Source organism: Pongo abelii, chromosome 2 (genome assembly GCF_028885655.2).
Source record: "Pongo abelii isolate AG06213 chromosome 2, NHGRI_mPonAbe1-v2.0_pri, whole genome shotgun sequence".
In the NCBI taxonomy this organism is placed as follows: Eukaryota; Metazoa; Chordata; class Mammalia; order Primates; family Hominidae; genus Pongo; species Pongo abelii.
The window spans coordinates 151,857,708-151,875,342 of NC_085928.1; the positions used below are offsets into that span (position 1 = coordinate 151,857,708).

Sequence of the window (17,635 nt, forward strand, 5' to 3'; positions counted from 1 at the left end):
CAGGGAGCAAATGATTCATGAATCCAATACTAACTAGGATAAACTACCATATACTCCTAACATCATGTACATAACAATAAAACATACTTAAGAACATAATCAGATTTAGCAATAATGTAATACAAATCAAGTATGCTTTCCAGAACAGTTCAAAGAATTAAGGCAGTAGGTCTCAAATATAAGTAGCAACACTTTTCTAACAGGCATTTCGAAATGTGTAGAGGCATATTTAATTACAATAACTGGCATGGGCTACTAGCACTTAATGCCCTTGAGCCAAAGATGCTAACTGTCCTGCCATATACAAAACAGTTTTATTTAATACATAACTGTCCTGCCCAAATTGCCAATAGTATTCCTTTTGAGAAATAATAGGTTTTGCTATAATTTAAAATTCATTAAAACCATCACAAACGTCCTAGAAAATATAAAATAAGTAGCTGAGAATGTTGTGGTAGAAAAAGAAGTCAGCTTGAGTGAAAGTTAAACGTATGTAAAGAGAAAGAAACCAAACTGGAGAAGGCATGCCCATCAACACTGTACACTATTATACAAGAGGACAGGCTCTTCTAGATCTAGAAAAAGCCAAGGATGAAGGAACACAAGTTATTTAACCTTCACTGATTCCCAGTACAAAGCTCCAGCTACTTTATCTAATGAGCCACTCTCCTGGTTTCATGACTGCTGTCTAAATTTGTTCTTCAAATGGCACCAGATGGTAAGATTTTAGGGATGACTGCCTTCCATACATAAAGTTTCCTCATGGGTGTACTGATACATAATGCCTTAAATTCATTTCACAGGATATAAAGCTTTATATTTTACTATTAGTGGAAAAAAAAGGCTAAGTAGCAATAGCTGGTTGATTGTGAATTAATTTTAGCTAAGTTAATTATCCAACCAATCAAGAAGAACAAATGACAGATATCAGAACCTTCCCTCTATTTTAACAGGAGAAAGGAAAGCCACTGGAAATTTTTGGTGAGAAAGTCCTAAAAAAGATGCTGTTAACTTAAATGCAATTTTCCAATATTCTTGAGGGTTGAGACTGTTCATTCTTAGCTGAGTGGATACATACAGCTTTTGCAGAAAGGCCATTTGTCACTTCCAACTAAAAATGCAGGCTCTGAATTGTTATGAAAGGTTTAACAGAAAACACACAAAAAAGGATAAATCCTAGAATTATCTTCAGAGAAATAAATGAAGATATTCCATTCACTGTAAGAACATGATGCTATATATAGCCAGAGAATAAGGACACACTTTTAGAAATTAAAATGATGAAATCAAATAGAACTTTTAAATGATAAACAATAAAGTTGAATGAATTTCCCAGAGTAGAACAGAAGTATAACAATATAGGAAAGGGATGAGGAGAGATAAAACTAAGAGGATCAATCCAGAAGGTCTAAGATTTAACTAAAAGGATTCCCAGAAATAGAAAGCAGGAAAAAAATAGTGAGGAGAAAATTATCAAAGAAATAATACAAGAAAGTTTCTCAGAATGGAAGGGCATCAGTTGCAAGCCTGAAAGTGCTGAACAGGAGAAGGGAAGAAAAAAGATCCATACCAAGGCACACATCCTCATATTATTAAAAATCACCAGTAAAGGAAAGGTGCTAAAAAGATTTCAGAAAATGAAAATAGATCACATACAGAAATTCAGAATCAGAATGGCACAGGATTTATCAACAGCAATATGGAAACGAGAAGAGAATGGAACAGTGGTTTCAAAATTCTGAGGGAAGGCCAGGTGTGGTGGTTCACACCTGTAATCCCAGCACTTTGGGAAGCCGAGGCAGGCAGATCACTTGAGGTCAGGGGTTTGAGACCAACATGGTGAAACCCCAGCTCTACTAAAAAAAAAAAAAAATACAAAATTTAGCCGGGCATGGTGGTGGGTGCCTGTAATCCCAGCTACTTGGGAGGCTGAGGTAGGAGAATCACTTGAACTGGGGAGGCAGAGGTTGCAGTGAGCCGAGATCGTGCCACTGCACTCCAGCCTGGATGACACAGCGAAACTCTGTCTCACACAAAGAAAAAACCAAAACCGAAACAAAATTCTGAGGGAAAATAATCTCCAATCTAGGATTCTACACCCAGGCAAACTATCAATCAAGTGTAGGAGAAGAATAAAGACATCTCCAGACATGCAAGTTTTCTCAGAAGCTACTGGAGTAAGTGCTCCACCAAAATGGAGATAAATCAGAAAGAACGAGGCATGAGAGTCAGAAAATGAAGCTGGTTGATTGTGAATTAATTTTAGCTAATTATCCTACCAATCAATAAGAACAAATGACAGATATCAGAACCTTCCCTCTATTTTAACAGGAGAAAAGAAAGCTAGTGGAATTTTTTGATGAGAAAGTCCTAAAAAAGATGCTGTTAACTTAAATGCATTTTTCCAATATTCTTTAGGATTGAGACTGTTCATTCTTAGCTGAAGAGATACATACAACCTTTGCAGAAAGGCCATTTGTCACTTGCAACTAAAAATGCAGGCTCTGAATTATTATGAAAGGTTTAAAACACCTAAATCTATTCCCAGAGGGTATGCTAATCAATGTGCCTCTTATAAGCTTGAACACAATAATCCATAACAATCACTACGGATTAATAACGGGATTTCAGTGATTTCCCCCCACAAAGATCTTCATGAAGTTTTGAGCACAGATTTCACACTTATTTTTAAATACTAGATGCAACTGGGAGAAAGAATCTAATCAGTATTAAATAAAATATCTGAAATAAATTCAAAGGAGGTGGCAAAAATATCTTAATATTTTAAAAGTTTATCAATTCTAAATGAAACAATACAAACTACTGTACTCACATGCTGGTTCTGTATTAAAGCATCAAGATTGGGTTCACATGGAATGCTGAAAATCACACGAATCCTACCTTCTGTAATCACATCACCTGAATCCTGAACCTTAGAAGAAAAAAAAATCACGGTATAGTCTCTTTCAGTACATTTTATTTTTTAACTTATTTGAACACTATTATTTTTGAAATACAGTATGACAAGTTGGATAGTGGAAATTCTCTTGAAATTTGTTAAGTGGGTATGAAAATACTGTAAATGTGAGTCACTGTATCATTGCTTTAATGGTTGTTAATTTGTTTTTTCTTGTTTTCTTTTTGACAGGATCTCATTCTGTCAGACGAGATCAGGTGCATTCAGGGTGGTATGGCCATAGACAGGATCTCACTCTGTCATTCAGGCTAAAGTGGTGGGATCCCAGCTCACTGCAACCTTGAACTCTTGGGCTCAAGTAATCTTCCTGCCTTGGTCTCCCCAAAGTGGTAAGATAATAGGTGTAAGCCACTGCACCTGGACAATCATTTTTTTTTTTTGGCAACAGGGTCTTGCTCTGTCATCTAGGCTGGAGTGTAGTGGCACTATCATGGCTTGCCGACTTGCTGCACTTGGCTTCCTGGGCTCAAACAATCTTCCCACCTCAGCCTCTCAAGCAGCTGGAGCTACAGGTGTGCACCACTAAGCCCAATTATTTGCAGAGATGGGATTTTGCCATGTTGCCCAAGCTGGTCTCAAACTCCTGGGCTCAACCAATTTCCCCACCCCCACCTTGGCCTCTCAATGTGCTGGGATTACAGATGTGTGCCACTGTGCTTGGCCCAATCATTCTTTTTTAAATTAACTTTTTATTTGCAAATAATTCCAAAGTACCAAAAAGTCGCAAAAAAAAAAAAAAAAAGTGGAGGTTGCAGTGAGCCCAGATCATGCCACTGCATTCTATTCTGGGTAATAGAGCGAGACTCCGTCTCCAAAAAAAAAAGAAAGAAAGAAAAGAAAAAAAATTTATCCAGTTCACCTGTTGTTAGCATTGTAAAACAAATGCCTTTAACATTTGTGTACTGTGTGTGTATTTACCTATACATAGTTATCTTTCTGAACCCCTTGAGTATATATTACATACATCATGTCCCTGACCTCAATATTTCAGTGTATATTTCCTGATAGATATTTTACTATACAATCACAGTACAGTTATTAAGTATATAAATTTACACTGACATAATACTTTTATCTAAGCTACCATCTATATTCCAATTTTGTCAGTTGACCAAATAATGTCCTTTATAGAACTATTTTCTTCCTTTATTACAGGATCCAGATTAGGATCAGATATTGCATTTAATTGTCATATCTCTTTAGCATCCTTTAATCTAAAATGTATCCACTGCCTTTCTTTGTTTTTATAACACTGACCTTTTACGTTATTGCTTTTTTTTTTTTCTTTTTGATAGAGTCTCGCTGTGTCATCCAGGCTGGAGTGCGGTGGTACGATCTCAGCTCACCACAACCTCTGTCTCCCAGGTTCAAGCAATTCTCATTCTCAGCCTCCCAAGTAGCTGAGATGACATGCATATGCCACCATACCCGGCTAATTTTTATAATTTTAGCAGAGATGAGGTTTCGCTGTGTTGGCCAGCCTGGTCTTGAACTCCTGGCCTCAAGTGATTGCCTATCTTGGCCTCCCAAAGTGCTGGGATTACAGGAGTGAGCCACTATACCCAGCCAACATTGACATTTTGAAGAATATATAATTTGTCCCTCCCTCTCCAACCTGCCTTTCTAAAAAAAAAAACAAAAACAAAAAAAGTTCCTCATTTTGGGTTTCTTTGATGCTTCCACATAATTAGGTTATAGTAACACATTCACAGCCAGAATACTGCACAGGTGATGTGTCCTCCAAAGGGTATTACATCTGGAGGTACACAATGTTCATCTGTCCTTTAATGCGATGCTAACTTTGTAATCAAAGATGTTGCTCAATTTTTTTCCTGCATAATTACAGTTTTTGTTTCCCTTGCAGATAATAAATAGTCTGTAGGAGACACATTCTAAGACCATGCAAATATCCTGCTCCTGATTTAAAAAAAAAAAAATTCCCCCTAGATTTAGTTCCCAAAGATGATTCTTACATGATTCAATCTTTATTATAATGGTTGCACAACGGTTTCTCAACTGCAGCACTCTCTCCAAATTTACTTCTTACATGCTACTACAGACAAGAGCCCTTCTTTTCCTTATTTATCTTTTTACTGTCACTACGGAATCACGAATTCCTGTTTTCGCCCCAGTGGTTTACAATTAATTACTGAATTTAATTATTTTGTCACTCAAAGTATCCAAGATTTGGGCAGTGGTAGTACCCTCAACCTGGTTCCTGTGTTTACAAGACATACTCCCACCATTCTTCTGAGCACCTCCTTACTTTCTGACATAACAAGATGTTCCAGGTTCATCTTGTATCTTCCCTGCCCCAGATCCAGAATCAGCAATTTCTCTGAGAAGCCCTGTTCCTTTTAGTGAGGTACGAAATTAGATGTCAAGATCTGGGTGGTACATGTGCTCATTGTGCTAAGGTGTCTTTGCTTCTTATCCCTTTCAGCAAATAGAGCTAGAAACATATACATATGTGTATATATATACACACACACATATATAGTGCCTATATACACAGATATACAAACATATATACATATTTTAGAAACCATGAGTTCACACTAATACTTCCAAATCTGTCCCTATAGGTTCTTTCTTGCTTTCTCTCCTTCCATATTTGCATGTACCTTTTTCCATTTAAGAACCAAAGTTCCTCAAATATGAACACATTTACAAATTCACTCAAGTCTATTACATGTCTAAAATAGTTACAAAATCGCTTCATCCATACCACTACAATAAACAAAACTGCTAAAAAAAAAAAAAGAGATCAGGATTTGAACACACCACCTCTTGATCCTAATCTGCTCAAGACTAAAAGTATATAGTCTTTAGTCTTAGATATATAGTCTTTAGATACATAAGTCAAACACTGTGTTCATAAGTTACATGGATAAATTATTTTTTCCCTTCATTATTATATTTTAATTTAAACCTAAATGAAGAGAAGTTAAGTAACTGCTTTAAACTAGAGAAAAATGTATCAGTAACAATAATGGAAACTAACTTCTCCAGTGCAGCCATAATAGGGAGTTCCCAGCATAAAGACCATACTTCTCAGAGGAAACAAATCATCCAATGTTTTGATATTGGAGAAACGGGAGTCGAAAACTCGGATGTCCTACATAAAATAAAAGTAAATCATCTTAGTCACAATTTCTATAGATTGCGTATCAAGTTTTTTTCCTATGGGATTATGACTATGCTGTTTGCATATGTCAATGTGAAGATTTTTCTACATAATGCCAACAGCTAAAATTTGTTGACTGGTTATATGGCAGGCACTCTTCTATGTGCTTCACACATTTATTGAGTTCATTTAATTCTCATGACAAACCTCTGTGGCAGAGACCATTATTAGCCTCACTTTACAGATGAGAAAACTGGGGCACAGAAAGGGGATGAATCTTGTCCAAGGTCACGCAGCTAAGAAGCCAACTCAGGCAGCCAGTGCTCTTAAGTCATTTAATCACTACACTGTACTATAACACCCCAAATTACAGGATCGCTACATACTTAAAAAAATTTTTGTCCTCTTATCGTATCTAAGATTATAAATGCAAAAATAAATGCCTTTTACATTTATAAGATGATTTAAGGCAAATATTTTTGAAGAATAAAAATATAAAATTCAAGGGTGTAAGTTAATGCTGGGATTTTTTTCTTTCAGAGACTAAGTCCTTAAAAAAACCATAAAAGGCTGGGCGCAGTGGCTCATGCCTGTAATCCCAGCAGTTTGGGAGGCTGAGGCGGGCGGATCACGAGGTCAGGAGATTGAGACCATCCTGGCTAACATGGTGAAACCCCATCTCCACTAAAAAATACCAAAAAATTAGTCAGGTGTGGTGGCGGGCACCTGTAGTCCCAGCTACTTGGGAAGCTGTGGCAGAAGAATGGCGTGAACCCAGAAGGTGGAGTCTGCAGTGAGCCCAGATCACGCCACTGCACTCCAGCCTGGGCAACAGAGCAAGACTCCGTCTCAAAAAAAAAAAAAAAAAAAAGCATAAAAAAGCATAAAAGACAAATTTCCTAACTATATATACTGAGTGTCTGAGCATGTAATACTTCTTACAAATAATGTTATTTTGTAAATTATATTAAATGATAATCTCTATTATACATTGCTGAATTAGTCTATTTATATTAACATATCATCTTTTCATTATACAGTGTATAACAGTGTATTAATAGTGTATATTAAGACAGAACTGAAACTTGATATAGACTTACTTTGACAATAGTTTGATAAACAAAAGGAACAACTTGTTTTGACCACTGTTTCTCTAGACGAACTTCACCATTTTGATTTATTTGATATTTACGACCTGTGAGTAACTGAGCATACACAATTGCAGATGTTTCATTTATTATTATTCCTTTTCTTCTCAGGTAGCTAAAAGAAAGAATAAACATGAAATAAACATGAAATATACATATGAATGAGTGTGCAGATATTCTAGGACGATAATCATTAACTATCATAAACTATCAACTCATTATCAAATGTGTAAATAAACTTTAAATAAATACGCTAGCAGTTCCAGGTACCTAACTTGAGACTTTCTGCATTATTTATTTTACTCTGTGGGTACTTCTCCAACTGTCTATGTGATTAAATAAGAACTCATAGAGCTATAAGAAACTCCTGTTCTCACATCCACTAGGATCGTTATAATTAAAAAACAGGGGAAAAAATAAGTTTTGGTGATGTCATGGAAAAACTGGAACCTCTGTACATTGCTGGTGGGACTGTAAAATGGTGCAGCTGTTGTGGAAAACGGTTTGGCAGTTCCTCAAAAAGCAACATATAATTAACACATGACCCAACAATTCTAAGCATTCCAACCCCCCCCGGATTGGAAACAGGTACTCAAACAAATATTGATACACAAATGATCATAGCACCACTATTCAAATAGCCAAAAAGCAGAAACAATCCAAATGTTCATAAATGAACAAATGGATAAACAAACGGTGGCATATCCATACAATGGAATATTATTCAGCCATAAAGAGAGGAATAAACACAGACACATGCCACAATGTGTATGAACTTCAAAAGCATGCTAAATGAAAGAAGCCTGATACAAAAGGCCATATATCATATGATTCCATTTATATGAAACATCTAAAATAGGTAAATCCACGAAGACAGAAAATAGATTGGGGGTTGCCAGGAGTATGTGATGGCTTTTCCAATCTAAAGTAATTCAGACAGCCTCCTAGTTTTTTAGATAAAAGTTTACTGGAACATAGTCATCCATTCACTTCCTGTCTATGGCTGCTTTTGCGCTACATGGTAAAGCTGAGTAGTTGTGACAGACATTGTAAAGTCTACAAAGCCTAAAATATTTGCTATTTGCCCTTTCAGAAGAAGTTTGCTGACCTTTCATCTAAATATATAATCATTCTTCATTTAAGGAATATTTTCTTATCTCCTTTCCATTTTCTCTTTCTAGAACTCCTACTACATAGATATTAAAATTCTGACTATATTATTTTCATCTCTTTGTGCTTTTGTACCGCTTACTGAAGGAATTCCTAAGGCTGATCATTTAGCTCACTGATTCAATTTTTAGTATGCCCATATTACTACTCAGTCCATCTACCGAGCTCACTTTACCAATCACACTTTAAAAGTTTTGTTTATACAAATATATGTCATAAAAAATCGTATATAATATAGACTATATAAAATAGCATATAATATAGTATATAATTATATAACACATTATATATTTTTTCATATCAGCTTATACTTTAATAATGTTGTCTATGGCAAAGTTTGTCTGAAAAAAGTCATGTCACCTTAGCCAGAAACAGAAGTTTTCCAACAAATTTTTGAAACACACCATTTTCTAAAAATTTATTAGAATTTTTTTCTACCACTTTCACTTAAAAGTCATTTAGCCAGTAATCTTGATATCAACAGCTGACCAGAACATTTCAAGAAATCTTTATAATTATGGGCCAGTATTTCTCATGAAAGTAGATGCAAAAATCTTAAAACAAACTTAAACAGATAAGATCCAATTATGTATAAATGGATAATATATCATAAATAAATGGGATTTATTCCAGAAATTTAGGGGTAGATTAATATTAGAAATTCAATCAATGCAATTCATCAGATTAACAGGATAAAAATAATATAATCAGTTTGACAGCTGTGGAAAAAACATTTTACAAATCAGCACCAATTAATGATAAAAACTCTTAATCAGAATAGAAGGAAATTTCCTTAATCTGATAAAGAACAGTAATTAAAAACAAGCTACAGTGATAATTTTATTTAAAGATAAATTACTTAGTTTTCCCCTGAAATTGAAAATGACACAATAAGCCAGTAAGAAAACTATAAAGTAATGAGAAAAAGATAATCAACCCAATTTCAAAAGGGCCAAAGACTTGAACACGCATTTCACAAAAGAGTATGCATATTCAAATGGCCAACAAACACAAAAGGATGTTCAATTTTATTAGTCACCAGGGAAATGCAAATTAAAGCAAAATGAGATACTACTACTATACCAAAATGGCTAAAATGAAAAAGCAATAGTAAGTACTTATGAAAACAGAAATCAACATAAATTCTTATAAACTGCTGGTAGAGTGTAAATTGATACAAACAGTTTGCAAACCTTTTTGGTAGTATCTGTTCAAGTTGAATGTAGGCATATGCTATGAAGCAGTAATTTTACTCTTAGATATACACCCAAAAGGAATGCATATATACATGTTCACCAAGAGCCCCAAATGAGAAACAACTCAAATACCCATCCACTGTAGAATGGAAAAATTGTGCTGTATTCATACAATGTAATAGTATCATTAGTGAAAATGAACAAACTATGATTACATGTAACAATATGGATATTAGAATCACAATACTGACCAGAAGAAATCAGGCTCAAGAAGAATACACTCTGTGTGAAAGAACTTATACTGCATAAAGTTCAAAAATAGAAAACACAAATGTATGTGGTTACAAGTCAAAATAGTTATCCTCGTCACTGGGGGTGGGGAGGGAGCAGCGGATGGTAATGGATAAAAGGGTGTACAAGGGACTTCCTTGGATTATGGTAATATTCCTGTTATTGTTTCTTGACTTGTATTCTTGTTCCACATGTGAAAATTCATCAAGTAATATACTTATGATTTCACTTATGATTAATACACTTATAATTTGTATGTATTTTTTGTTCCATATGTTTACAGCCATACTTTGGAAGATATTTCAGGTTCAGTTCCAGACCACCACAATAAAGTGAGTCACATGAATTTTTCTGTTTGCCAGTACATACCAAAGTTATGTTTACACTGAGTCTATTAAGTGTATAATAGCATTATGTCTAAAAAAAAAATGTATATATCTACTATGGTTTGGATATAGTTTGTTTGGCTTCACCAAGTCTCACGTTGAAATCCAATCCCCAATGTTGGAGATGGAGCCTGGTGGGAGATGTCTGGGTCATGGGGTGGATCCCTCATAAATGGCTTGCTGCTGTCTTCCTTGTAATGAGGAGGATACGGGGGTTTATCACTCTACTAGTTCCCATGAGAACTGACTGTTAAAAAGAACCTGGCACCTCCCTCCCTACCCCTCTCTTGCTTCTTTTCTTGCCATGTGATCTGTACACGCCTGTTCCTCTTTGTCTTCTGCTATGAGTGGAAGCTTCCTAAGGCCCTCACCAGAAGCATATGCTGATGCCATACTTCTTGTGCAGTCTGCAGAACTTTGAGCCAAACATACCTCTTTTCTTTATAAATTACCCAGCCTCAGACTGGGCTAAGACAATACTTTCATTTTCAAATTCAGCTGAAACTTGAAAAACACAGGTTTGAATGACACAGGTCCACTTACATGCAGATTTTCTTCCACCTCTACACCTCCAAGACAGCAGATGAACCCCTCCTCTGCCTACTTAACATGAAGACGAGGATGAAAACTGTTATGATCAACCACTACCATTTAATTAATAGTAAATATATTTTCTCTTCCTTATGATTTTATAACATTTTCTTCTATCTTACTTTATTGTAAGAACACACTATATAATACATATACAAAATATGCGTTATCAACTACTTATGTTATCAGCAAGGCTTCTGATGAACAGTAGGCTTTTAGTAGTTAAGTTTTTGGGAGTCAAAAGTTGTATGTGCATTTTTTTTTACTGTATTGGGGGTCAGCACCCCTACCTCCCACACTGTTCAAAGATCAACTGTACTTTATTGCTCAAAAATGCTAACAGTAGGCTATTAGTAGTTAACTTTTTGCTAGTGGAGGGTCTCACCTTGATATTGATGGCTGTTGATTAGTCAGGGCAGTGGCCGATGAAGGTTGGGATGGCTGAGGCAATTTTTGAAAATAAGACAATAATAAAGTTTGCTGTATCAGTTGACTCTTCATGAAAGATTTCTCTGCAGAATGCAATGCTATTTTATAGCATTTTACCCACAAGAGAAGTTCTTTCCAACTTGGAGTCAATGCTCTCAAAGTCTGCCATTGCTTTTCAACTAAATTTATGTAATATCCTAAATCTTTTGCTGTCATTTCAACAATGTTCACAGCATCTTCACTATGAGTAGATTCCATCTCAAGAAACCACTTTCTTTGTTCATCTATAAGAAGCTACTCTTGGCCGGGTGCATTGGCTCATGCCTATAATCTAAGCACTTTGGCACGCTGGGAGGCCAAGGCAGGTGGACACTTGAGAGCACGAGTTTGAGACCAACCTGGCCAAAATGGCAAAACTCTGTCTCTACTAAATATAAAAAATTAGCTGTGTATGGTGGTGCTTGCCTGAATCCCAGCTACTCAGGACGCTGAGGCACGAGAATTGCTTGAACACAAGAGGTGGAGGTTGCAGTGAGCCGAGATCGCACCACTGCACTCTGGCTTGGGTGACAGAGCAAGACTCTGTCTCAAAACAAAACAAAACAAAGAAGCAATTCCTCATCCATTCAAGTTTTATCATGAGAAAGCAGCAATTCAGTTCCATCTTAAGGCTCCACTTCTAATTCTAGTTTTTTTTGCTATTTCCACCACATCTGCAGTTACTTCCTCCACTGAAATTTTGAACCTCTCAAAGTCATATAGGAGGGTCGGAATCAACTTCTTTCAAATTCCTGCTAATGTTGACAGATACTTTGAAATCCCATGAATCATGAATGTTCTTAATGGCATCTATAATGGTGAATCCTTTCCAGAACGTTTTCAATTTACCTTTCTCGGATCCATCAGAGCAATCACTCAGAGTCTCGCTCTGTTGCCCAGGCTGGAGTGCAGTGGTGTGATCTTGGTTCACTGCAACCTCCGCCTCCCAGGTTCAAGCGATTCTACTGCCTCAGCCTCCCAAGTAGCTGGGATTACAGGTGTCTGCCACCACGCCCAGCTAATTTTTGTATTTTTAGTAGAGACAGTGTTTCATCATGTTGGCCAGGCTGGCCTCGAACTCCTGACCCCAGGTGATCCACCCACCTCAGCCTCCCAAAGTGCTGGGATTACAGGCAGGCACTGTGCCCCGCCAAAAATGTATTTCTTAACTACAAAAACTTGAAAGTTCAAATTACTCCTTGGTCCATGGGCTGCAGAATGGATGTTGCGTTTGCATGCGTGAATGGATGTTGTGTTTGCATGCGTGAAAACATTATCTCCTTGTACATCTCCATCAGAGCTCTCAGTTGATCAGCTGCACTGTCAATAAGCAGTAATATTTGGAAAGGATCTTTTACTATGACCAGTAGGTCTCAACAGTGGACTTAACATATTCAGTAAACCACACTGTTAACAGATGTGCTGTCATTCAGACTTCGCTGTTCCATTTATAGAGCACAGGCATAGATTTAGCAGAATTCTTAAAGGCCCCAGGATTTTCAGAATGGTCAATGAGCACTGGGTTCAACTTAAAGTAACCAGTTGCGCTTTTCCCTAACAAGACAGCCTGATTTTTGAAGCTTTGAAGCCAGGCATTGGCTTCTCCTCTGCACCTATGGAAGTCCAGGATGGCATCTTATTCCAATAGAAGGTTGTTTTGTCTATGTTTGTTGTTTAGTGTAGCCATCTTCATCAATGATCTTAGCTAGATCTGGATGACTCACTACAGCTTCTACATTAGCATTTGTTGCTTCAGCACTTTATATTATGGAGATGGCTTCTTTCCTTAAACTTCATGAACCAACCTCTGCTCACTTCAAACTTTTCTTCTGCAGATTCCTTACCTCTCTCAGCCTTTATAGAATTGAAGAAAGGTAGGGCCTTACTATGGATTAACCTTTGGCTTAAGGGAATGCTGTGACTAGTGTCATCTTCTATCCAGACCACTAAAACTTTCTCCATATTAGCAATAAAGTTGTTTAATTATCATTGGTGTACTCACTGGAGTAGCACTTTTGATTTCCTTCAAGAATTTTTCTTCTGTATTCACAACTGTTTGGTGCAAGAAGCCTAGCTTTTGGCCTATATCAGCTTTTGACATGCCTTCTTCACGAAGCTTAATCATTTCCAGCTTTTGATTTAAACCTAGAAATTTGTGATTCTTCCTTTCACTTGACTACTTAAGAGGACATTGTAGGGCTATTAACTGGCCTAATTTCAATATTGCTATGTCTCACGGAATAGGGAAAGAGAAAGAGACTAGGGGACCATTGGTTGGTAGAGCAGTCAGCACACACACAACATTTATTGATTAATTCACCGTCTCAAATGGGCATGGTTGATGGTGCCCAAAAATAATTACAATAGTAACATTAAAAATCACTGATCATAGATGACCATGACAGATATAAAAATAACAATAATAAAGTTTGAAATATTGTGAGAATTACCAAATTGTGACACACAGGCATGAAGTGAGCACACACTGTTGGAAAAAATGGCACTGATAGAGTTGCAACATGGTTGTCACAAGCCTCTAATTTGTAAAAAAAAAAAAAATGCAACTATCTGTGAAGCACAATAAAGAGAAGCACAATAAGACAAGGTATGGCTGTATTTCAATGTTTCCATTAAAATAAAATCCCCCAAATAGTTAGCTCAAAACTTTTAAATTCCCAAGTGGTTGGAAGATTTTCATCCATTTACTTTTTCTTTTACTATATACTTTTACTGCTTTGGGGTCAGTGGTGTCGTCTGTTTTAAAATTTCTTAGCCAGACTTGGTGGCTCACCCTTGTAATTCCAAGTACTCCAGAGGCTAAGGCAGGAGTATCACTTGAGGCTAGGTGTTCGAGACTAGCCTGAGCAACACAGTGATACCCCATCTCTACAAAAAATTAAAATAGTAGCCTGGCATGGTGGTATGCACCTATAGTCCCAGCTATTGCAGAGGCGGAGGCAGGAAGATTGCTCGAGCTCAGGAGCTCCAGGTTGTGGTGAGGTATAGTATGAATGTGCCACTGCACTCCACTCTGAGTGACATAGTAAGATCCCATCTCACTAAAAAAAAAAAAAATATATATATATATGAATGAAATAAAATTTATTGTATTTTCTTACTATCCTGCATGAAAGGGTTTTTAATATATGGTGCATAATCTGATCTATAACTTTCACAACAATGAATTATATTATTTTGATTCTATTTTTGCATATTTGTTTTTTGATTACTAGATCTGTCAGGAGCCAGGCATGGTGGCTCATGCCTGTAATCCCAGCACTTTGGGAAGCTGAGGTGGGAGGATCGCTTGAACCCAGGAGTTTGAGACCAGCCTAGGCAATATAGTGAGATCTCGTCTCTATCAAAAAAAAAAAAAAAAGAAAAAAAGATCTGTCAGGGATAAAATGGTCAGACTCCCAAACTTATAGTGATCCTTAATTTGCTTCAGTTTTTCCTGTAGTTTGCAAGACACAATTGATTGTAAGACATATCATTATTTGATGTACCACTGAACAAGAAAAATAATCCTCCAATTAAACTTTGACACTGCAAAATACATTATAAGTTCATAAATGACAAAAAGTAAAAAAATGTGTTTTAGAATCCACCAAATACAAGTGTATGTTAATTATGTTCTTCAGTGTATACAGGGTTTTTTTTTTTTAATCTTTTCCCTTTTTAGTGTATACAGGTTTATGTTTGTTTTATCTACAGTGTGAATAAACTTTTTGTAAATAATTATGTTTTCTCCTATTTATTCTTTTGGCCTTCAATGAAGCTTTGTCTGATTTTTAACACTGCAATCCTCATTTTCTTTTTATCTGTATTTCACAGGTATATATTTGATAATGTGTAATTTAAAGAGACTAAATCAAACCAAATGTTTATTTAAAAATTTTTGGAATATAAATATAAAACTATACTTTCTAAAAACTGTGGATGGTGAGGGGTTACTGTGCTTTAGACTTTACTAACTTTGGCTATAGGTGTACTTCTTGTAGTTGGTCAACAGTTGAATGATGATCTTGGTGATGTAACCTAAGTGCTTTTGTATTTTAATAAAAGAACTATATAGCCTCTTAAATTTATTGACACAATTCTTAGTTTGGTCATTTCTGTCATCTTATTTTAATTCTATTTTTTGGCTTCCTAAATGATATTTCATTTTGCCTTTCTATATTCTAGTCTTCTTTCATTCATTTGATTTTTTTCATCAGTCATTTGCAAGTCAGAAATCTTGCGTTCCAATTTCTATTAATGGTTATTTTAAAATTAAATTTAAAAAATATTCATACTTCTTGGGTGGTGCAGTGGCTTATGCCTGTAATCCCAGCAATTTGGGAAGCTGAGGCAGGTGGATCACTTGAAGTCAGGAGTTCAAGACCAGCCTGGCTAACACGACGAAATTCTGTCTCTACTAAAAATACAAAAAAATACAAGAATTAGCCGGGCATAATGGCCCATGCCTGTAGTCCCAGCTACTTGGAAGGCTGAGGTGGGATAATAGCTTGAACTCAGGAGGCAGAGGCTGCAGTAAGCCGAGATGACGTCACTGCACTCCAGCCCAGGTGACAGAGTGAGAGCCTGTCTCAGGAAAAAAAAAAAAAAAAAAATTTGTACTTCTCTAATTTTCTAAATTATAAATGAAATTATCTTAACTTTCTCCTATGTAAAGAGTGTTAGCACTAAAAAATTAATTCTATATTTTAATAGTTCCAGTGTTTATCACTAGTCATTTAATAACCACATTTTTTTTTTTGTTACCAGGAAGACGAAGTCTTGCTCTGCTGCCCAGGCTGGAATGCAGTGGCACAATCTCGGCTCACTGCAACCTCTACCTCCCGGTTCCAGCAATCCTCCTGCCTCAGCCTCCTGGGTAGCTAGGACTATAGGCGCACACTACCATACCCAGCTAATTTTTTTTTTTTTTTTTTTTTTTTTTGAGATGGAGTCTCACTCTTTCGCCCAGGCTGGAGTGCAGTGGTGCAATCTTGGCTCATTGCAAACCTCCCCCTCCCAGGTTCAAGCAATTCTCCTGTCTCAGCCTCCCGAGTAGCTGGGATTACAGGTGCCCGCCACCATGCCTGGCTAATTTTTGTATTTTTAGTAGAGATGGGGTTTCACCATGTTGGCCAGGCTGGTCTCGAACTCCTGACCTCGTGATCGGCCTCCCAAAGTGCTGGGGATTACAGGGATGAGCCACCACACCCGGCCCCATCTAATTTTTGTATTTTTAGTAGAGACGGGGTTTCGCCATGTTGGCCAGGCTGGTCTTGAACTCCTGACCTCAGGTGATCCACCTGCCTTGGGCTCCTAAAGTGCTGGGATTACAGGTGTGAGCCACTGTGTCCAGCGAATAACCACATTTTTAATGTTGATCAATATCTTGCTTGATAGAGGTGTAGGGTGTTGGAGCTGTTCTCCAAATTATCCTCTATGTGCATCACTTTCTCCATGATGTTCCATAAAGTACTTCCTTGCCCCCTTTTCCAGGTCTTCTTCCATTCCTAAACCTTTTCACTCCATTTTATCCCCAATTTCTACCTCCTTATCTGAAGGTTCCACCACTTCCCTATCAAATAGTAGTTGTTTGTTTTCATACCATGCACCCTCAGGGGTAGGAGAGTGTTTTGGTATTCTCCTTACAGCCCACTGAGACCTCAAAATCTCTAGTAGTAAACTACCCTCCACTTCCCATTCTATTCTTATGTCAATGTCTACATGTATGATCTACCCATCACCGTAACTCATTTTCATAACCTCTTTATCTCCAATAACCTCCTTCATTTCACCTAAGCCAGCAATTTCTATGGCTATGACTTGGTTTTTGACATTATCCATAACTACTGAACCTCTGAAATCACTAATACAAACATCTTACTGTCTGATAACTTCCTCTTCATCCAACTTGCATGTTCAACTACTTTGTTCAATTTTATCTAGGATTTCCAAACCACTAAACTTTCTATCTTCTCCCAGACTTTTTTTTTTTTTGAGACAGAGTCTTGCTCTGTTGCCCAGGCTGGAGTGCAGTGGTGTGATCTTGGCTCACTGCAACCTCTGCCTCCCAGGTTCAAGTGATTCTCCAGCCTCAGCTTCTGGAGTAGTTGGGACTACAGGCAGGTGCTGCCATGCCCAGCTAATTTTTGTATTTTTAGAAGAGATGGGGTTTCGCCATGTTGGTCAGGCTGGTCTTGAACTCCTGACCTCAAGAGATCTGCCCATCTTGGCCTCCCAAAGTGCTGGGATTACAGGCATGAGCCACCGCGCCTGGCCTCCCA

General features: G+C 37.0%; 1 protein-coding gene across 11 annotated transcripts in view; it reads right to left on the bottom strand.

The window, feature by feature from the left end:
* Positions 1 to 17,635, bottom strand: part of XRN1 (5'-3' exoribonuclease 1) — a 134,509-nt gene that overhangs the window by 70,330 nt on the left and 46,544 nt on the right. For all 11 annotated transcript variants that reach the window (XR_008523940.2, XM_063722254.1, XM_024245011.3 and 8 more), the window contains exons 21-23: positions 7,205 to 7,367; positions 5,982 to 6,095; positions 2,834 to 2,932 (exon numbers count right to left, since the gene is read on the bottom strand). Coding sequence is in view for 10 of the 11 variants with exons in the window: in XM_063722254.1 (XP_063578324.1) it covers positions 2,834 to 2,932; positions 5,982 to 6,095; positions 7,205 to 7,367 (376 nt within the window). In the remaining variant the exon portion in view is untranslated. The remainder of the gene's footprint in view (positions 1 to 2,833; positions 2,933 to 5,981; positions 6,096 to 7,204; positions 7,368 to 17,635) is intronic.